Raw genomic sequence first — 20,841 nt, 5'->3', positions numbered from 1 at the left:
TTGTTGGGTTGTTTGCTTGAGTTGCAAGGAAAACACAACTCTCAATAAAATCTGATCCTAGTAAAGCAGGCTGCATTTTTAGGTGGTGAGCGCCAATAAATCTATAACTGAGAATGTTTTTCAAACTAACTTTGATGTTTGATATTATAGAGAAATAATATACTTAACAGATGGGTGTTTTGAGATGAAAGGCTCTTTTAACTTATTAAGTCAGTACATGCTCACTGACAACAGTCAACAACATTCCCTCTGACATGTATGCTGATTAATGATACTGGTGAGGCAGATGGACCATCTCAAAGGTCACCAGTTGCAAAGGCCACATGTTTAAATCCTGTAGATGTCCATTGAGGCCGATCAGCGGACAGGTTTCCTCTCTGAACGTCCTTGAGCTTCACTCTGAACTGGGGCTGCACAATATATCGTTTTTTTGTTCGTTTAATCTTTACTGCGATATCAACTGGCGCAATACACACATCACGAAAGGCTGAGACAGGCGAAAGACAGAGATTTTTGTGTTAGTTGAAAGAAAATATCAGTAAAAACCTGCACTTAAAAATGTAACTGTCATTCTTTTTTTAGTGGTGCCTTTTATATTCAATTCAATGTTCACGTTGATCAATAAAAGCTGTTGGAAAGTATTTCCTTTCATTTGTTTTAAATTCAACAAGAAATGTGTTAGAATACTGAAATCAGCAGAAATGTAGAACTGAGTCCACTTTAATATGTTTATTTATCGCAAGTAATATCGTTATTGCGATATTCAACAACGGTATCGCATATTTTCCTCATATTGTGCAGCCCTAATTAAAGTAGTTGTAGTCATTCCTTCTGTCCATACTGGCTGTGAAGAGATCCCTTCTTAGTTCGAATACAAAGGGAGAGACGGGGACAGAATCCACAGTCCCCTCTGTGCAAAACTGCATTAAAACAATGAATAATTTTAGAAGGAACCCATTTGAGTTGACTGCTGAAGTGCCGTATTGATTTTTTTTTCTAGAAAAAAGTCTGAAAAAGTGGGGTCGTCTTATCAATTTATTTGGGGTCTAGATCTTCAGCTGTTCAAATGGCAGAGGCTGGTTTTAGAACGTAAAGGGACGTCACCTGTTTCAACAGCCAATAGAGAAGTCAGCTATAAACTATAGAAATGAAATGATCCATAATCCATTTTATTTTTATGTTATAAACAGCTGGTCGAAATGGCTAGTTTTAGACGGCGCCTCAACGACCGCCCAAAAGCACGGTAACGTTATACGGTTAAGCCAGCTAGAGAGAGACTGAAGAGAGGGAGCGCCCAGCGGCGTTAGAAACAAAGCCGTGAATCGGAGAAAAGTTACGCGTTTTCGCCGATTAATCACTAGAAGTGTAACCGTAGCATCTCACTATCACTAACGTTATCCACACTCATATTTAGACGCAACAAAGGATATATCCAGCTACAAAAAAGCCTAAAAGTCGGAAGTTGGAACAGAAGTACAACAAGGCGTTGTCATGGAGATAATACACAGTCTATAAATGCAAACAGCCAGAGAACATCTTACCGTGGACCGCTTCCAAGAGATTGACAGGAGAGTGTGTGATTACGTGACAGAAAAATGTAATGATGGGATGCCCATTACCAGAGCAGTCATTCAGCTGAAGGCCTTGGAAATATTGTATATGTGACACTTTCATCTAAAAAGATATGATATATTATAAAGATATTATATATCATATATATGATTTTATTTAAAAGATGTTAAAAAACAACAGCCTACCTTGTGTTATTCAATGTGTTTTTTATTTATAAAAACAAGATTTGGTCTTCAAAAAGTATTTTGGTGGGGGGGTCGTCTTATAATCAGGGTCGTCTTATATTTTGACCAATACGGTAACTAGTTTACAGTGTTTTTACACTACACTTTAATATCTGTTTATTTATCGCAACTCAAATATCATTGTTGCGATATTCAACAACGTTATCCCATATTTTCCTCATGTTTTGCAGCCATAGCCCTACTCTGAACCTCCAGCTGCTCACTCTGTGTGATTCATACTGCACATGAACATCAGCTACAATGAAAACGTGCCTGAAATAAGAAATGATAATGTGTCTCTTTCCCCTCGTCTGAACCCAGAGGTCGTTCAGATCGTTTGCAAACGACGACCGCCATGTCATGGCCAAGCACGCCAGCATCTATCCTGCGCCGGAGGAGCTGGAGGCGGTCCAGGCGCTGGTGTCTACCGTGGAGGGAGCTCTCAAGAAAGTCTCTGATTGGATGGATGGCCTCAACACATCCTTAGGGAAGACCTGCACCGATACCGGGGCTGGGGACAATAAGGCGGAGGAAGACGCTGCTGAGATAAAGTAATGTCCCGCTGAATGTGCTCTTATTTTACGATTGTTTCAGTGTGACCCAATTACCGTTCATACGGCCCCCGAGAACGTCTCTGCTTTGATTATAGTGCTATATTTTCTTCTTACAGTTCAGTTCTGCATTGGACTGCTAAGTGGGCGTGTTCTCAGAGCGTAAAATGAAGTGAATTTATTGCTCCTTCCAGTTTTATTTTTGTATATTCAGCCGTTTTCTCAGCACAGTGCCAGATCACTTCCCTCTATAAAACTGTGTTCTGCTGTATATCTTCATCGGGAGAGGAACATGTGATGATTGGATGATTAAACAAGCTCGACAAACAGTCATAAATTCTCAACATTTGCCTCGTGGCCTAAACATGCACACAGAGGTTCTGTATTAAACAAAGCATCTCTCTGGAGATGCAGTGGGGAGCTGATTTCATACAAATAAATCCCATCCAGGACAGAAAAAAGAAAAAATATTTTGTAGGAGTAGGTCAAGGCAGCAATGTTATTACAAAGATTAATGTCCAGAAAACAAACGTTTCCTTCAACTCCAACCACAGCTTCAGCATCTGTGTAGCTGTGATTGGCCACATCAGAGAAGTCCTCGGATATTACATTACATTAGCTGACGCTTTTATCCAAAGCGACTTACACTTGCTATATATGTCAGAGGCCGCACGCCTCTGGAGCGACTATGGGTTAAGTGTCTTGCTCAGGGACACATTGGTTGATGTATCGCAGTGGGAATTGAACCCAGATCTCCCACACCAAAGGCATGGGTCATATCCACTGCGCCATCACCACCAATACTTTAGTTAAGTAAAAATAGTTACACCAACGTGTTAAAATACCCAAACTTTACTCAAGCAGAAGTCCAGAAATTTTGATGAAATGTTATAAAGTAAAAGTACTCATTGTGCCATGATATAATCTTCTGTTTATCTTATTATTGGCTCATTATTATTGATGTATTAACTTGTTGGAGGCATTTTACAGTTACAGTTTACAGCTGGTCAAGCTACAGTAATTCTTCTAGTTTATAAAGATGAGCATGTTAATTTATAACATATCATATGGTTTGCATGCAAAATCTTGGGAGGGATACTTCTTGGTAGTCACATATAGGTTTCTTGCGGGGACAAAACCTGATATGACTACTGCTGATGCGTATAATAAGCTTCAGCTGAATTTTCAAAATGTCTTACAGCATGGGCGCCTGGTTAGCTCACCCGGTAGAGGGGGCGCCCATAGAGGTTTAATCCTCGACTCCAACCTGCGGCCTTTTGCTGCATGTCATTCCCCTTCTTTCAAGTCTAAGCTGTCCTATCCAAATAAAGGCCTAAAATGGCCAAAAAATAAACTTTAAAAAGCTTTGCTGGCCACTGTGGAGAGAAGACATCATTACAGAAACCGACTTTTTTTTTTTTCATTGTTCATGTGGATTGTGAATATTGTATCAAGACTTGGAACGTGAACGTGTCCTTTAATGGTTGCAATGATGTATTTGTACATTTAAAAATACAATCGGCTCGCAGCCACAGAGAGCGGAGGATCTCAGGCTGTATTTGTGTGTTGTAAGCTGTCACTAGGTCTGTTAGAAGATAAGATAAGATGGGCTTTGACATTGATCCAACAATGGGGAATTTCACTTGTCACAGCAAAGAATGAAATAGAAAATAGAAAAAATAAGAGGAGAGTAATAACGGCTATATGTATACTATACACACTTTTCTTTACAGGTGGGGAGAATATATATACATATGAATATGAAATGGCAAATTGCACAGGACACAGTAAGATGTACAGAGTAATAAATAAATAAATACAAATAGTGCAGAATATTGGCTCATGTTATTGTGTTATTGAGAATCTGACGCTGGCTGTCATCCCTCTGCCCTCAGGCCGGATGGCACGCCGGCGCTGTGCGGGGTGACACGTGTCGGCCTGGTGGCCAAAGGCCTGCTGATCAAAGGGGACATGGACCTGGAGCTGGTGCTGATGTGCAGGGAGAAACCCACCAAACTGCTGCTGTACACCATCAGCGCCAACCTCCCCCTGCAGATCCAGGTACGCTCTGCCACACCTCTAGCTCTGCTCTGCAGTGTTTAGCACATCCAGAATGAGCCATGAAGCAACCTTGGGGTGGGGGAGGCTTTTAAAAAGGCATCTTTGTGATCCGAGGTTCAGTGGAAACGCTTGTCCACAGAGAACCACCAGAAGGTTCTTTATGTGTGTTAAAAGTACAAGAGTTTGACTGGTGACATTGGAGAAGAGACATGCTGACAGCCTGGCATGAAGCAGGACATGATAATAATATTAATAATATAATAATATTAAAAGATGTGTGCCTTAAACTGTAATGTTGTAATTCCTTTTTATAAAAATGGATTTTATAAAATTCGTATTGAAAAAAGTAGCGTTCAGGAGCCGGTATGGTAGTCACAGTATTGGTATCGGTACTGGTATTGAACGATTTTCGTACGATACCCAGCCCTAGTATCCAGCTAATTTAAATAGCTCACCTTACTGTATTGTGTCAACAGTTCACTTTTAATATTTTAATATTTAATATTGTATGTGGCATTTTCTCTTGCGGAGCAGCAAATGTTCAACCAATACTAGTTTCTTCCTGAGACCATTTTGCAGAGCCACCATCGCTGCGTCCGGAGCTTAGCGCCAGTCAAGACGTTTGTGATTGGTTTAAAGAAATGCAAACAACCCAGAGTGTTTTTTTTCTCCCATCCTGGAATGTATCTGTCTCTATCTACCTTACTACACAGCGCTGTGGAGATAGGTCTGGCAATGTGAGACTACCTTAAAGGTATTGCGTACCGACACTCAGCCCTAATAAATATATTGTTATATTAATATTTCAGCCCTCCTTAATTAAAAAAAATAATAATTCAATAAAGGTACAATACTAATGTATTAGTAGTCATGGTTGTACCCCCTAATCCAGAGTCATTTGTGTGACAGCAGAACAAGTTTAAATCATTAACAGCACAAACCAACAGAGAAACGTTTAAGCCTGAATGGAGGAAAACATTCTCGTGTCCCCAGAATAATTATAGTAATAATAATAGTATTACAGAGACGTTTGTGGGCGAAATAAATCATTTCTCAGGGAGGAAAAAGTTTTTTATTCTGAAGCCAGATGAAAGGATTATTTTTAGTCGGTAGGAGAAGAGGCACAGATGAGCTGGTTTGAAGTGGATATGAGAAGGAAGTGGCCTGTGCTGCTGAGACTATACTTGATTTATCTCTGACATTCTGTCTCCTTGAGATGTCTAAAGCCCAGACTGCAGTATAATCTCCACAGCCTAACCTCTGACCACTGGGAACTCGCTCTTTACAACACTGACTTGTTATTTCAATTGGATGTTATGCCTCTCGGCAACCCCGAGCGCATTGTGGTTTTTTTAACACCCTAAAAGTTGTACGAATAATGTTATCGAAATATCTCTACCCTTTAAATGAGAATCCACAAAGCCCCACCCCCCTCTCTAAGCATCTGCTAGCTAACAAAGCAGTGTCGACGTACACAGAGCCTAAACGTGCTGCCTGTGCCCCCATCTCAGTTAATTACCTGCCATATCTGCCGCGCGCTTCATCATCAATGGAGGAAACCATTTGAAGCTCTCATTTCCTGGGCCAAACTGGGAAGGGATTGACAGGCAGAGGGGTGATGGATGGGGGGGCATTTCTCGCAGAGAAGAGATAGAGAGAATGCACTTGAAAACATGCCACTGAAGGCAACGCGAATCGTGAGGAAAAACCAGATAGTCTGGCGTGCTGGGAATTGGCAGACAATAACAACAAGGGCAGAAACTCTGAATGAAATGTGGAAGGAAGCTGCACGTAAACACAGTTTGTGCCTTTTGCTGCTTTCATACAGGTCGTAGGCCTGTTTGCTATTGACAAAAAAAAAAAGTACTTTTATGTCAAATCATGTTTCTGTTTTTACTTTAGTTCTCTCAGCAATTAAATATTGTATTGGACGAATACTGTCAATTCTCAAAAAAAAAGAAAAGGGGTTTGATTTCATGAAAATCGTGATGGATTATAATTGATGCCCTCAACTTAATTCTGTGTATGTTTCAAATTAAAATCCCACCTTTTGAAGTGGAAGTCTTTTATCATGAAAAATCTGTGTGTTTCTTTGAAAACGGCGAACAAAAAAACCCAGCAAAAGTGGAAGATTGTAAACAAAGACCGAGCAGCAGAATAATGAATGACTGAAAGGATACTGATGGAGTTGGTACATTATCCTGAGTTTATCAAGACAACAAGTAAACATGGAGAAAGTGTTGAGTTTGCATTAACAGCAAACAACATAAACCACAAATTAACAGTAACATATACTTTCTTAAACAAGGAACATTTGTTTCTAAAGAAACAAAAATTGAAGCTATAAGGAGGCAGACAACTGGTCTGATTAATCATTTGGTTGAACAAGGTTTATTTTTTTTTAAACCTGTTTTGCTCCACAGCGGTAAATTATTTCTTAGACGGATCTGACCTGAGAAGAATCTCCCTAACGTGTAAAATCAGCTTATTCACTAAGCTTCATGGTTTATTCATGAATTTATTTTTAGCATAAGAGACAATATTTAGTTGAGAGATGTATTACAGTGATCTTAATCAGGCGAACAAAACGTGCATTTAATTCATTTCTCTGCATGTTTTACATCAGACCGACACGTTGAACTGCATTGCATGTCTAGAAGGGATTTAAAGCTTTTTGATATTAATGAACGTCCGTTACATTCAAGCCATTGCCAAATGAGTTGCTACAAAGTTAATTAAGACTATCAGCTCCACACAACTCTCTCTGTATTTCTCAGTACGACTATGTTCAGAAGATTGTGGCGTCCGGTGACTTTCCCGCGAAGAAACTCAAGTGAAGATAATTACCTCTTCTGAAGAGTCCGTCATGTTTTTTTAATCCTCTGTGGCTACCATAGACTGTAAATATGAACACTCTATGGTGGCTACTAGCAACTGCGTGGAGGAAGGGTGGGGGTGGGGGCACGTGCGCGATCACGTAAGGCTGGATCATGTGGACACGCCGGCCGACAGTGTTGTTGTCATTACTTAGAATTCCTCATGGGGGAGACAGAAACTACTCACTATAGCTTTAAATAAAAAGTTCATATAATTTCATATAAAGGCCTTTTTTGATCTCTGCAGTTAAGGTAAATAAAGTATATTTATTTCAGTATATTTAAGAAGTAATTTACTTGTAGGCCAGTGATTCTGCACAGATTTTTCCTGAACAAAGTTAAGTAGAACAGCAGTTCCTCGTTCTTTACAAACAGCTGGAGTCAATGTTGCGACTGTGATATTCAATATTTAATTAAAACGTGCAGCCATGTGTTGCAGACGATGACGGAGGACAAATACGAGGTGCAGTCGTGCGCGCCCGACGCAGCCATCCGGGTCTGCAACACCAAAGACCCCCGACTCACGCTGAAGATCACCCTCTCCTCCTTAACCATGAGGGAGGAACACGGCACCACAGAAGAAGGTATTGACGACTCCTCTCTCCTCCCCCACCCCCCACCCCCCTCCTGTGCTTCCTGTTTGGGAGGATGCTTCCCCTGTTTTTATTTGACCTTTACATGACAACAGAGGGCTGAGAGTGAGGAAAAGAGAGAGAGGGAATGCAAAGGTTTAAAAGTACTATGAAACCGGAGCTTGATATGGGAGACAGACTGGGGAAAATAGGGAAGGACGATGAACCGAGAGGACTGAAAGCTGAGAGCCAACAGGGAAAAAGGGAGAAGGGATGTTATGGATCTGGGTCAAGTATGGTGGAAATAGCAGATGGCCAGTGAAGGATGATTTCCGCAGGGGAAGTTTTGGGTTGGGATTGGCGAAAAAGGACGCGTCTGTCTCAGGTGTCCTCTGAGATATATCTGCCTGTATCTGACGAGAAAGGATTTAGCAATCCACAGAAGGGAAGTCGTTCCTTTTTGGCCTTACATGTTAAACAGAGACATCATTTAACAGACGTATTAAAGGAATTAATCCCTGAAGAAAAGGAGGCAGCTGTTCAAGTGAAGTAGTCCCTCACACCGGCGAGACAATTCATCTGTTGTGATCAGTAGCCGTGAAACATTTTAAAATGATGGGAAACGTAATGTTTAGCATCAATGCTTCGACTTTTGTTTTCTCCCACAAATGGGAATGAAATTAAAATATGAATGAAAGGCGAAATCAGAAGTGACGAGCTGCCATTACGGAGCAGCGAGTCCCATTGTGGTCCCGCTCCCAGTGGAAAAAAGATTGAGTCGCCACAAAAGGTAGAAAATGGATTCTGCCAAACAGGAGATAAGCACAGATGTTGAGTGCAGAGGCACAACCAAGAGGGAAACATTTTCCCTTCAGGTTCAACATCCTGTCAGCACAAACGAGGACATTGTTTCATCCAGGTCTGTTTGTTGTAGAGTGACGGTCCCTCTCCTGTATTCACACAGACAAGAGCAGAGCTGACTGTCCTGAGAGAGTTTCATACACAAAGAGAAGAATTTAAATAGGTTATTAAGATCGCAGCCTTACAAGTTTATGAACTCTCTGCTTAGGGGTGGGGTCCAATAGGTGATTCCATTTTGGGTCCAAAAATAATATAATAAATCTCTTATTAAAAATTGTATTTCATCTCTCACTTTTGTTTTGTAGCAAAGAGAAATGTACTAAACATTCAGGGTAGCAAGCTTGTCATTTTTAGCCGTCGCTGAATGTTTCTTTCAAGAGCTGAGCTGGTGTCTCAGCCAAAGATCATTTATTATAGAAAGAACACTCGCTATTGGTGTTTTTGTACTTCAACAACATCAAAAGAGTGGTGAGTCTTTTCTTTTTAATGCATTAGCTGATCCCACGGCAGAAGTTTAAATCTCCCAGTTAATAATTCTTGCCTCTCGTATCACAATTACTGCAAAGTTCTTGCACACCAGACACTGTTATTGACAGGTGTGCAGGGTCAAAAACAAACACAGTTTACTCACTTTTACAACGTTTCAGTTCTCATGTCTTCATCAGAATATATAAATATTTATCATACAGTGTTTTCCCTGGGTTTGTAGAAGACTTGGGTGCACGTATTTGGCGAAAGGATTTAGGGGTCCTCCCTCAAGAAAATGGGATGTTTTTCAATAATAAATTAAATAATATTATAAATAATAAAATGCAATTTTACATCATTTTGGATCATTATTATTACCATATCTATGTCTAAAACACTGGAAAAGCTAGAGCAGATAATAAATAAATAACACTCAAAAAGCTTGAAGACAAACCTCACTAAAGAAGTCCACTGGGGACCAACAATCATTAGATCTGAGGAAAGTCATTTAGTTTTAACGCTTAGTTTTGATGATTTTACATTCATTTGGCTTAGATGGTGCCCAAAACTGCTTGGGCGCTGCACCTAAGTCTTATAATGGCAGGGAAAACCCTGTCCTATGGGAGAGTTGTGGCTTCAAGGAGCCCGTTGAGGAGTATTTGTTGTGGTGAGTAACAGTCTAACTGATTCCCTCTGGCTCTGAGATGTCCTCCTGTAGCTGGCCTCTGCTCACTGACTGTTGGTTTTGTTGCCGTAGCTCCGCAGGTCAGCGCGCTGTGGATTGACACTTCTCTGCGGCCCCGCTGCTGACGAGGCGGGCCCCCCCGCACCCACCCAGCAGCAGGAAACCCCCGGGTACAAGGGGCTAAATCGACTAAACTAAATCAAACCAACCCACTCACTCTCTGCCTCAGACATGCTCCTGTTACCACCCCCCACCCCCCTCCCGTGCTTCTCTGCTTAAAGTGCTGGGGCTGACCCCTCTCTGGGGATCAATTTGCATTGGCTCTGAATGACATCCCATAATTTCATGTTGAAAAAGCATTGTTAATTGAATTAATCTGATGTCCTGGTCACTAATCAAAATTCCCCTAAGCTGATGATGTCAGGGAGAATTTAGCGGGGGTTGTCCTTATCTGTATGTGGTCTTGACCTGTGAGTGATGGTTCCTTCATGGCGTGCCTCTGGGAATCAGCTTCCACAATTTATCTGCAAAAGATGAGCACATTTTTAGTAAATGTGCGAGCAAATTTACACAGAAGCAGCGAGGGTCTGACGATTCGTTGCCTTCAGCGGGCACAGCTTATTTTTTCACCATAATTGAAACCTAATTTTATATACCTTGCAAATTTATAATAACTCAGATTTGGCTGGGTGGTTAATAACACATTTTCCTGGGGTGTGACAGACTTACAACTCATATTGTTTTTTGCTTTACCAGTAATTTCCAGTCCGAGCTGGAAGGATCTCAAGTATTTTTCTTCAGTTAGAAAAAATCGATATGCTATTCTTTATTACATTATTTTACGGAGTCTTGAGTGTACCACCGGAAGAATCCAGTGTTTATTGAATCCGGCTGCTGCTGTGAATGCTGGGATCTGATTTAATTTAGTAGGTGACATTCTGACATGTTTAAATTAAAGAGAATCATCTTTCAGTGAAAGGTAATCAGAAAATGGAAACCAAGTGTCAAAGCAGGGGAGAGATTAATTTCCGAGATGGAATGTGATAGGCGGACAATAAATGTAAGTAAGTAATTAATTAGGGTTGAAACAATCATTCAATTTAAGTCGAAAAAGTAGTCATCTACAGTCATGTATCAGTATAGTGAAATGTGCCAAAACTTGGCCGAACATTCCTATGAAAGTCCAGTATTATTGATGATATTACCGACCGCCATCTACTGTACACATCAGCCTTTGTAGTCTTGACGGTCTTTGGTGCTTTTTGCCCCCAACGTCTCCTCCCAGGCAGCGCGGCAATGGTTATGTTTAGGGTTAAGCTTAGGGTTAGCTGCCTTGAAGGCGCCGTTGGATGCAACAAACACCATCGAGCAGTCTTGATACGATGACAGCGCACCCTTCCCTTCTTTCCCTAGTTTCGGAGTGCCCTCGACTGGGTAGTGGCCCTTCAGAACGGAGCCACAAAGGGTAGGGGTTGAAATCTTTACCTAGGATAAAAATAAAAATTTTTATATATATATATATATATATATATATATATATATATACTACTTCAGACCAACCCGTTTTAGATTTGCATTGGGTGCAAGAGTCATTTATCCCGCCGGTATAATAGCAACAGCGTCCGAGATCCGCCCACAAAGCTACTTGCGTTTGATACTTACTTTCAGATCGGCCCAAAATGTATATTTTCATTCTCCTGGCACACCTGAGACTCCATAAATTTAGTTACAGAGTGTTTTTAATTACATTTTCATTGTTCATTTTATTGAAGAATCCAGTGTAGATATGAATGAAAGCACAAGAAAAATGCTTCGTCTTACATTTTCTTATGTAGCATTGGTCCACTTACCCTGGCAACATTAGTGCCACTGAAGAACCATTTATGTACTTTTACTTTTAGTTTCTTACAACAAAGTATTTTTAAGTGAGAAAAAAAAACATGAAATGGCTTTTTGTCAGGTCTCACTTCAATTCCCAATTTCATTAGTTTTGAGGTCTCCAGGTGCACAAAGCAAGCACAACTGAGAGAGTGCACCTATAAGTGCTGGATAGAAAGAAAGATAGAATCATTTCACTCTTCCAGCAACCTTTGACAAATCATGCCAGTCAGAGTGGTATATTAAATTACCCAAAAGTCCCAGGGGCAGAACATGAAGGCCCTAAGTCCTTGGTCCTAGAGGAGGAGTGACACGGGACAAACCCTGTGTCTCTCATCGGCTCCTTCGTTTGTCTTCCACCTCTTCCATCCTGTTCAGCTTTCACTGCGGTCTCTACAGCAACAGACTGCTAAACCACACACACCGCTCCTGCGCTCACATTACTGCTGATGTCTCACACGCAGACAGATACATTTGAATACTGCGTATATTTGGAAATAAAGACTCCACTGTAACCCTCTCTCTTGGAGCGGGAGCATTATTTTAATGCTCTGGGTCAGCATTACTGTCATTTTCATAGAAAAATAGCTGTGATTTAATCTCTGCTGGCTGTTGCTCATTGGAAGAGATCTTTGAACCATAATGGCACTGATTCCAGAGTGATGGGACATTAATATTTGCAACTTGGCAAGCTGAAGAATAAAGAGGACATCTATCTTAGATGTCCTCGATGAGACCGTTGATAGCCTGTGAGCCCTCACTACTGAGCTCTGCAGTGTGGTCTGCAGTCTGTTCCCCACCCCCCGTTGTCCGTCTGCTTGACTGTCCCACAGTGGGCGCCCCTTAGCCGCTCCCGAGAACAAACAGCCTTCACTTTCTTTCCAGGGTGGCGTTCTCACTCTCAGATGTTTATGTTGTCGTTGCCATCTGCTGTCACTCTTCTTCTGCTGTTGTTCTCCCATGGCTCGGCCTCCAGTCATGGCAGGAGTGCTCCCCACAGGAACCCGGTGTGGAGAGACTGTTTCAGTCAAAACATAAACATCTGACCGACCCCGCAAGAGTGAAAATAGTAGCATGGTGCCGAAGAAAACTGCAGAGCAAGCTGCCTTTAAAAAAATATATATACATTTATTTATTTTTAGAGCAGGATGACCTTTTCCTCTCTTCAAGTGGAATAGCTGGAAGTGTGTCTGCACTGTTTCCTGCCTTTCCTCAATCTCAGGCATTCCTGAGCCAGTATTTCTCAATCCACCAAATGTCTTTTATTCCAAAGTGTTATCCTAAACGTTAATCTGGCTTTTGTTCCCGAGTCGTTGCCATGCTCTCATTTTCGTCCTGCGCCGTAATTGATAACACACTAATCTGGCGTGTTCCATCGCCTCCAGCCACTGATCTGCATCTAGAGTGAGACTCCGGCCGGGCGGCAAGACGCATGCGCTCAAGTCTACTCCAGTTCCTCCTGTCAATGTAATGAAAGATCCTGCCTTGTGCATGACAAACTCCCCTCTCCCAGAAAAAAATCACGGAATCTTTCAAATTCCCCCGCCCTTCCTATAGCTCATTTGGTCAGATCAGTGGGTTTGCCTAATAACTAGCCGTCCAACCCTGTTGCCTATGTGTCTGTTGTGCATGTGGGAGGTCAGCGTGGTCACGCTCAGTCTGTCCTGTCTCATCCTGTCCGTCTCTCCAGACGAGGGCCATCAGGACGACAACAAGGAGAGGCAGGAAGACGAGGAGAAGGAGGAGGATGTCCTGGACAGGCAGAAGTGCCAGGCTGCCCTGGCGTCGCTCCGACACGCCAAATGGTTCCAGGTGAGCACAGCTGGGCCGATGCCACAAGCACTCTGAGGCTTTACAACCTGGCAGCCTGAATATTCAACTCTGTCTCCCAACATTACATTTGTATACTTTAATGTGCAACAGGAGACGTGATTACATAATAAAGACAGGATTTCCATGAACCATAGAGCTGAGGCACAGATACTGAAGCAGCTGTTTCCTACATGTTCCACAGTTGACCCAGCTGACTCCTTGTTGCTGCTCAGATACTTAGATCAGTGGTTCCCATCCTTTTTGGTCTGAGGTACCCCCAGATGAAGTTAAATGAACTTGAACCATCAATTCCAAATGTATGAGGAATGTAACACTATTCATTATAATATAATAATATATGGATATTGTGAATTGTTTCATACAATTGAACTGTCAATATTAAGGTTGGTTTGATCAGCAATTGTACTGATACAAGCCTTCTATTTGAAAGAAAAAACTATGTTTCAACAATATATCCATTAACGTTACTTTAAACTATTTTTTTTTAGCTAACTATTTCAACCAATGACCAACTATTTCAACTTTTAGCTATATCAACTGTTTTTCCATTACTTTACATTACTTTAAACTAGTTATTTCTACCATTTATTCATTACTTTCACTAATGCTCCGTATTCTTATCAATGACTTAGAGAGTTCCCTCAAAGAGTAGAGCCTTTCCCGCCAAATCTACTGTAACTGTTTCACTATAAATGGCTATAAATGGTCGGTTCTTTCACGCAAGTGTCTCCGACTAAAATGAAGCTGACTGCAAATGAAGTATGATTCACATTGCAATGGTTGTGATCAGGAGACATGGCATCTATATTTTCTAATATTTAAAGTGCTTATATTATGCTATTTGGCTTTTTTCCTTTCCTTTATTGTGTTATTTATATTTGTGTGCACGTTATAGGTTTACAAAGTGAAAAGGCCCAAAGTCCACCCCAAAGGGACTTACCATCTCCAACAGAAAACACTGTTCACAAACTGCTCCAAACAGCTCTATTGTAGTCCAGCCTTTACTTCAGTGACAAGCGTCACTTTGTAACACACGTTTTAATGCTCGCCTAGCTGCTAGCATGGCACGCCCTCATACTCTGCAACTGACTAGCTAGCAGTGCGTACCTAGCTGCTGCGCATGTGCAACTCCAAACAAAGATGGAACAGAAGTGAGATGTCTCACTCTGTAGCTAAAACAGAGAGCTCAACACACAGGGTGAAAAGAGGAGCTGCAGCAATGTGCAGTACAACAAATATATAGTGTTTTTTGAAAATTAAACCATGTAAACCTATTCTGATATAACCTCTAAATACAATTATGAACCTGAAAATGAGCAGAATATGAGCACTTTAATAAAAAAAATATTTTTACTAACTGTTGTAACCAAAGTGTTTTAACATAACAATAGTCAGTATTCAGGATGTGAACCCTGGTCTCTAGTGTCAGAGTACACCCACCATCCACCACCCACCATCTCCCTACAACTTCTGCATGGTGCAAGCATGTAACACGTCCTGGACTGGAAATGACACTGAGCATAACCCAGGCATCAATTACAAGTTCTCTATCTTTGTATTTCACTAAACCTTTTGAGTAGTACATATATGTCATTTACAGAAGTCACTGCTGGAATAACTTATTATAAGTGCATATCACACAAAAAAAGCTTTTACACTTGGCTGAGGAGGAAAAGTTAATGTATCGATCAAAGCAAATGCGACCTGGTGAATAAATCATGACGTCTATGAAGCATGGAAATTACACGTCACTGAAAAGATGAAAAAGTGCAGCAAGGTGATGGATGAGGAGACATAATGTTCCTCACCTAACTACAAGAAACAAACAGAAATGTGGTATTTCCATCACATTTTTTCATCTGACTGACACTGTAAATTATATTACAGTATCTCTCACTGCGTCCTCTTCTTCTGCAGCGGTTTAATGACAACCGACTGTATATTTCCATGCGCTTGTCTCCCAACAGTCGCATAACGGTAGCGGATGGAAGCGCGCATTCATTTGCATTTTCTAATGGCTTTCTTTCTGAAAGTTTGATTAAAATTTGTGCGCCTGGGTAGCTCACCTGGTAGAGCAGGCGCCCATATATAGAGGTTTACTCCTCGACGCAGCGCCCGCAGGTTTGACTCCGCCCTGCGGCCCTTTGCTGCATGTCATTCCCCCTCTCTCTCCCCTTTCATGTCTTCAGCTGTCCTATACAAATAAAGGCCTAAAATGCCAAAATAAAAATCTTAAAAAATATATATATATAGAAATCGCTAGTGCTGTCAAACGATTAAAATATTTAATCATGATTAATCGCATTAAGTGTCATAGTTAACTCGCAATTAATCACACATTGTTCTCTATTCTAAATGTCCCTTGATTTCTTTTTGTCCCATTATTTTTTCTCATTTTAATGTGTGTATGTATGTGTATACACATACATACATACATACATACATACATACATACACACATTAGGGCTGTCAAACGATTACATTTTCTTAATAGCGATTAATCGTTGAATTTCTATAGTTAATCGCATATTTTATCACATGATTAAAATTGTTAAAACAGTTTTTAAGTGCATATTAACAATGGAAAGCAATTATTACCAGTGGATCTTGATTGGGAATCAAATGAATGTAAAGAAAATGACTTTATGAACTTGATTTTAAGATTTGTATTTGTTTATTATATATTTAATCTAGTCACACGTTTGAATCTAGAGTCAATATTAGGGTTGGGTATTGTTTGGTTTGGATACCGGTGCTAAAGCGGTACTTTTAAAACGGTACCGGTGCCTTAACGGTGCCTGAACCGATACTTTTAAAGAAAGTTAAAAAAAAGAAGGGTACTAAACAGTTGGCGACATTAAAGAACAGCTTTTTTATTGCTAAGGCCATATCGTCAAAATTAAATGTTTAATAATAATGTAATCACTATAACAATAACTTATTTCACTAGTAAATAGCTGTTGAATGACAAAACAACCACCAGATGGAAAAAGGGCATTTAACAACAACTTTGAATGCACCACAAGGCTGTAAATTACCAGTTTCATTGAACTTGTCTGTGTTGTTTTTCCGACGGCAGCTGCAGATTGTTACATCCCGGTGTTGAATCCTCTACAGTAAAATACAGTCACACTTTACACCGTTTAGCGTTAGCTGTCAGCATTGTAACCGTGTTTAATCCAGCTACTAGCTAGCGGTAGGCTAACGTTAGCTGCTGTCGAGTATAGTGTTAACTAGCGTCACGTGCAGCGATGTTTCTGTTGCCTGTAACGTCTGTTTCAGAGCATCAGACAGAAGTGCAGGCATATCAGCGGCACCAGAATGAGGCACTGAAATCCGCGTTGCTATTCCTGCAGCAACAGGATGTGTTACGAGAAAGTACGGCAAAATAGTAGCTAGATCTGGTGTGGTGTTGTAGTTTTTCTAACGTCACTAGTTGTTGCAACAGCATGTGAAAAAAAACTACAAAGTTTGCTAGGCCAAAAAGAACGTTTAATCTCGCGATAAAAATATTGACAGCGTTAAAATGGGTTTGCGTTAACACCGTTAATAACGCGTTTAACTGACAGCACTAATTCTGACCAAATCAAGTTTCAGATGAGCTGCAACTCGTCCTGACTGAACTGAAAGTTGTTCCGCAGAAGGCAGGAGGGAGACGAGAGTCAAGGGCAGGTGAAGCAGTCAGCAGCTTCCCTCAGGGAAGCAGAGCTCGATGCTAAGTAATATCAGAGTGAAGGGCTGCACTGTGGAACGAAGGTGAAGCAGCGCAGGGAAGATTCACTTGCATCATATTCAGACAGGAATGATATGACCCGAGGACCTCCACTGATGTAATAACTGCAGATACGATTAGTGGTGTTTGTCTCATCCACCATCGCTGTGAGCTTTAAATGAAAGCATCTGAATTACATTTCCTACTGTATTGTTGGGAATAGTCAGTCTGTGCAAATTGAAGTGTCAGTAATCTCCAGCATAATTACTTTTTTTATATTAATGTTATAATCTCCAGTTACTCTTCTCCCTACATTCTTCAAGCTCTTCCTTTCAGTTTTGCTAGTTACCAGAGATTTCAACCGATTTTATTATTCCATGTATATTCATGTCACTAAGTGCAGATATGTCCAGTAAAACTTTTGTCACGTGAGGTCAACCATATACTACTACTTAGAAATGGCTATTTTCACTATATTGAGGCAAAGCATGGAGTGATAATAGAACTACGATAAATGTCCTGGATGCTTGACACAGAAATCTACTTAGAGCATTTCACAGTTGAGTGCAGGGGGAAGAGGGCATTTATATATGCATTTCATACTGAACAGTATATCACAACAACACAACAGCAGCATACTGTACATGGAGAAACGCCTTACGTGTCTTGGAATAACTATACTATTCAGTTTAACAGGAGACTTTCAAAAATGTTCAAATTGTTCTGAATGTCAGATACTGAAGAGGGAACAGCTCAATGCTGCTGTAGTTTAAAAAAACGGCCAACGCCATTTCCTTAATTACGTAATTCCTTCTAACAACTCTTAAAACAACATTCCCGAACCCACAACCAGTGTGGTCTGTAAGATAACCGTTTTCACAGTGGCGAGCAGTAAATCTGCTGCAAGAGTCTCATGTATTTAACTCTGCGGCGAGAACAATGAAAAATTCATATGAGAACCTGAAAAAGCTGCATTGATGTTGGATTCGATAAACTCAGTGCAGCAGACCCTCTGTATCAATGTTCTCATAAAGGAAGATTTTCACTCTAGCTATTCCAGACTGAATGTTTATTCCCCGCACAGGCTGGACTTAAAAAGAATCTCTGCCAGTAGAATCAATATCACTGCCTTCAGGAAATACACGCTGCCGTTCCTGTTACCGGTGGATTTATTCGTCTTAATTGCATTTCAGTCAACATCACTGTCATCAAATCCACCGTCGAACTGTTCAAACATAACAACACGCAGAGCACACATTCGCATCACACAAACTATAAATATTGACGACGAAACATAAATAAATCATACCTCGCTGGCTGCACACTATGGCTGCACACAACCAAGAGGGAACGAGTCCACTCCTACTCCTACAGTACTTCCTGCATAATGTTTATTCAAAACAAATCCATATTCATGAATATAAGTCAAATAATATATGTAAATAAAACATATAAAATGGTGACATAAATAATAATTATGGCAGTTAAAGTCAAGTTTAATATCTAATTCAGTCTCTCACAATGGTATTGGCAGCATATTGACATTTCAGGGGTCATGAAAATGCCTCTATAAGCGCTGCAGGTCTGGCATCTCCGAGCCTGGAAAGAGTTTGCTGCTTTGCTGACTGCTGTCTTGTTGAAATGCTCCTCGTGCTGTCACTAAAACTCTCACTGTCTGTCCCCTCAGGTCCGAGTCACAGATCTCAAGTCTTGCGTCATCGTTTTGAGGATTTTCAGAGACATGTGCAACAGACTGTCTGGGTGGCAGCCTCTCAAAGGATGGGTAGGTGACGGCCACAGAATCGGAACGGGACGTCAAGATCTCACATTCAGCAGAAGATAAAAAGTTAAAACAAACTGTAAACTGCACAAACACTCCAGTGTTCTCTCAGCGTAAACCAGACAGAATGGAAAACAGGAGTTTTATAAGTTTATGTCCCAGGCTTTAAAACAGCTTGTTTTGCCTCTTGCTGTGTACGGTGTGTAAGCATTGTGTCCCAGGACCAGAGTCATGACTGGAATTGATTAAGTTTATGCTGTGTTGAGTTCTCTGTCTTTCCGCCCTCTGCAGCCTCTGGAGCTGATCTGCGAAAAGGCCATAGCAACCTGTAACCGGCCGCTGGGTCCAGGCGAGGCCCTGCGTCGCGTCATGGAGTGCATCGCCTCAGGGATCCTCCTGCCAGGTCAGTGATCAGTCCTTCACAGCAACCTCAAAGCTCCGTTTGTTGTTAGCATTTTCACTCTCTTTCTCTCGTCTGAGCTCGAGGCTAGTTTAACATTGTTTGTGAAGCCGGGGTTACTGCCCATAAAAGATGTGGTGAAATTTAGAGGCAGCGCATACAGATTTTATAGAAAGATATAAACAGAGTGGAACATGCGCAGCAATCTCCAGATTGAACTTGTCTGTTCAAGTTGAAAATGTTTCCTGTTAGGAGATAAAATGTACAGCTAAATTGTCAGAACCCAGTAATGGACCGGAGAGAGAAAAAAAAGAGTTTTTAAAATCTGTTTTAAAATCGGTCTGAGTAAAATGACTTGGTTGCAGCAAACGTCTGTATCGTCTGTGCTGTTTTTATGGTTGAAGGCTTAAGTGGAAAAACAATCCAGCAGTCAGATTTGCACAGATAATATAGTTGCCAGATGAATCAATAAGGAGAGGCCCGACGGTACCCGATGGGCCGGGCCGGGTTCGGACAGATATTTAGAAATTATGGTCGGGTTCGGGTCGGGTCCCATCAGCGCGATAAGGCATTTGTTGTAAAATGGTGCTGCGGCTCCTTTAAGAGAGCTCAGTGCGTGTGTAAAGTGGGCAGAAGAGAGATAGAGAAAGAGGAAGCAGACGTGTAGATGCGACCGGAGCAGAGTTGGTGGAATAAGTTTAAGTTTTGTACACAGTGTGTGCGGTGTCTGAGATAAACCCCAGACTGAAAGCCAAGTTTGTTCATCTGCCCACCAGAAACGGGATTTTAACCCCGACGTTATTCATTTTATAACGTCGGCCCTGGAGGTAGTCTCCCCTGGTTTTCTGACCACGGTCGGAAACAAAACATCAGGAAAGGTTAACACATTGAACATTTTAAATTAAACAGCTTATTAACGTGCGCTTGTTGCTCTGTGTGCGCTGATGCGCTCATCTGTTGACATTTCCGAATGCCTTCCTACAATTGCTTAATAAAAGTGGGCTTTCCACACAAACAAACGTACATGTGTCATTAGTATGAGAAAAAATATTTTAATGCCTGTCGGGCTCGGGCCGGGCTCAGACAGAAAAATTCGGGACACGATCCGGACTGAGGATCTGAGGAGGCAGAGCCAGAGGACGGCAGTAATTCCCAGCTATCCATTGGAAGTCACTGAGTTCAGTGTGGGCTGGCTGACGGGTTTCGCTTCCCATCTTTTAAGGGAAAGAAAGATTGGGTGTGCTCCACGGTGTGGAGGGAATACAGGAAGGGGCTGAGGACGCAGCCCTGTGGTGCTCCTGTGCTGAGGGTTAGCAGTGAGAAGAGGTGTGGTTGTCCACTCTCACTACCTGGAGGCGGTCTGTCAGA

At 41.3% G+C, this 20,841-nt stretch overlaps 1 protein-coding gene across 2 annotated transcripts in view; it reads left to right on the top strand.

The window, feature by feature from the left end:
* Nucleotides 1-20,841, top strand: part of LOC144518658 (spermatid perinuclear RNA-binding protein-like) — a 93,605-nt gene that overhangs the window by 45,462 nt on the left and 27,302 nt on the right. For both annotated transcript variants that reach the window (XM_078251486.1, XM_078251488.1), the window contains exons 3-8: nucleotides 2,118-2,347; nucleotides 4,243-4,408; nucleotides 7,724-7,868; nucleotides 13,439-13,560; nucleotides 18,981-19,076; nucleotides 19,365-19,476. In XM_078251486.1, the coding sequence (XP_078107612.1) occupies nucleotides 2,118-2,347; nucleotides 4,243-4,408; nucleotides 7,724-7,868; nucleotides 13,439-13,560; nucleotides 18,981-19,076; nucleotides 19,365-19,476 (871 nt within the window). The remainder of the gene's footprint in view (nucleotides 1-2,117; nucleotides 2,348-4,242; nucleotides 4,409-7,723; nucleotides 7,869-13,438; nucleotides 13,561-18,980; nucleotides 19,077-19,364; nucleotides 19,477-20,841) is intronic.

This window comes from Sander vitreus, chromosome 5 (genome assembly GCF_031162955.1).
Source record: "Sander vitreus isolate 19-12246 chromosome 5, sanVit1, whole genome shotgun sequence".
NCBI classification, from domain to species: Eukaryota; Metazoa; Chordata; class Actinopteri; order Perciformes; family Percidae; genus Sander; species Sander vitreus.
Note: the sequence above shows the minus strand (reverse complement) of the source record. Positions and strands in the feature narration are given on the sequence as shown.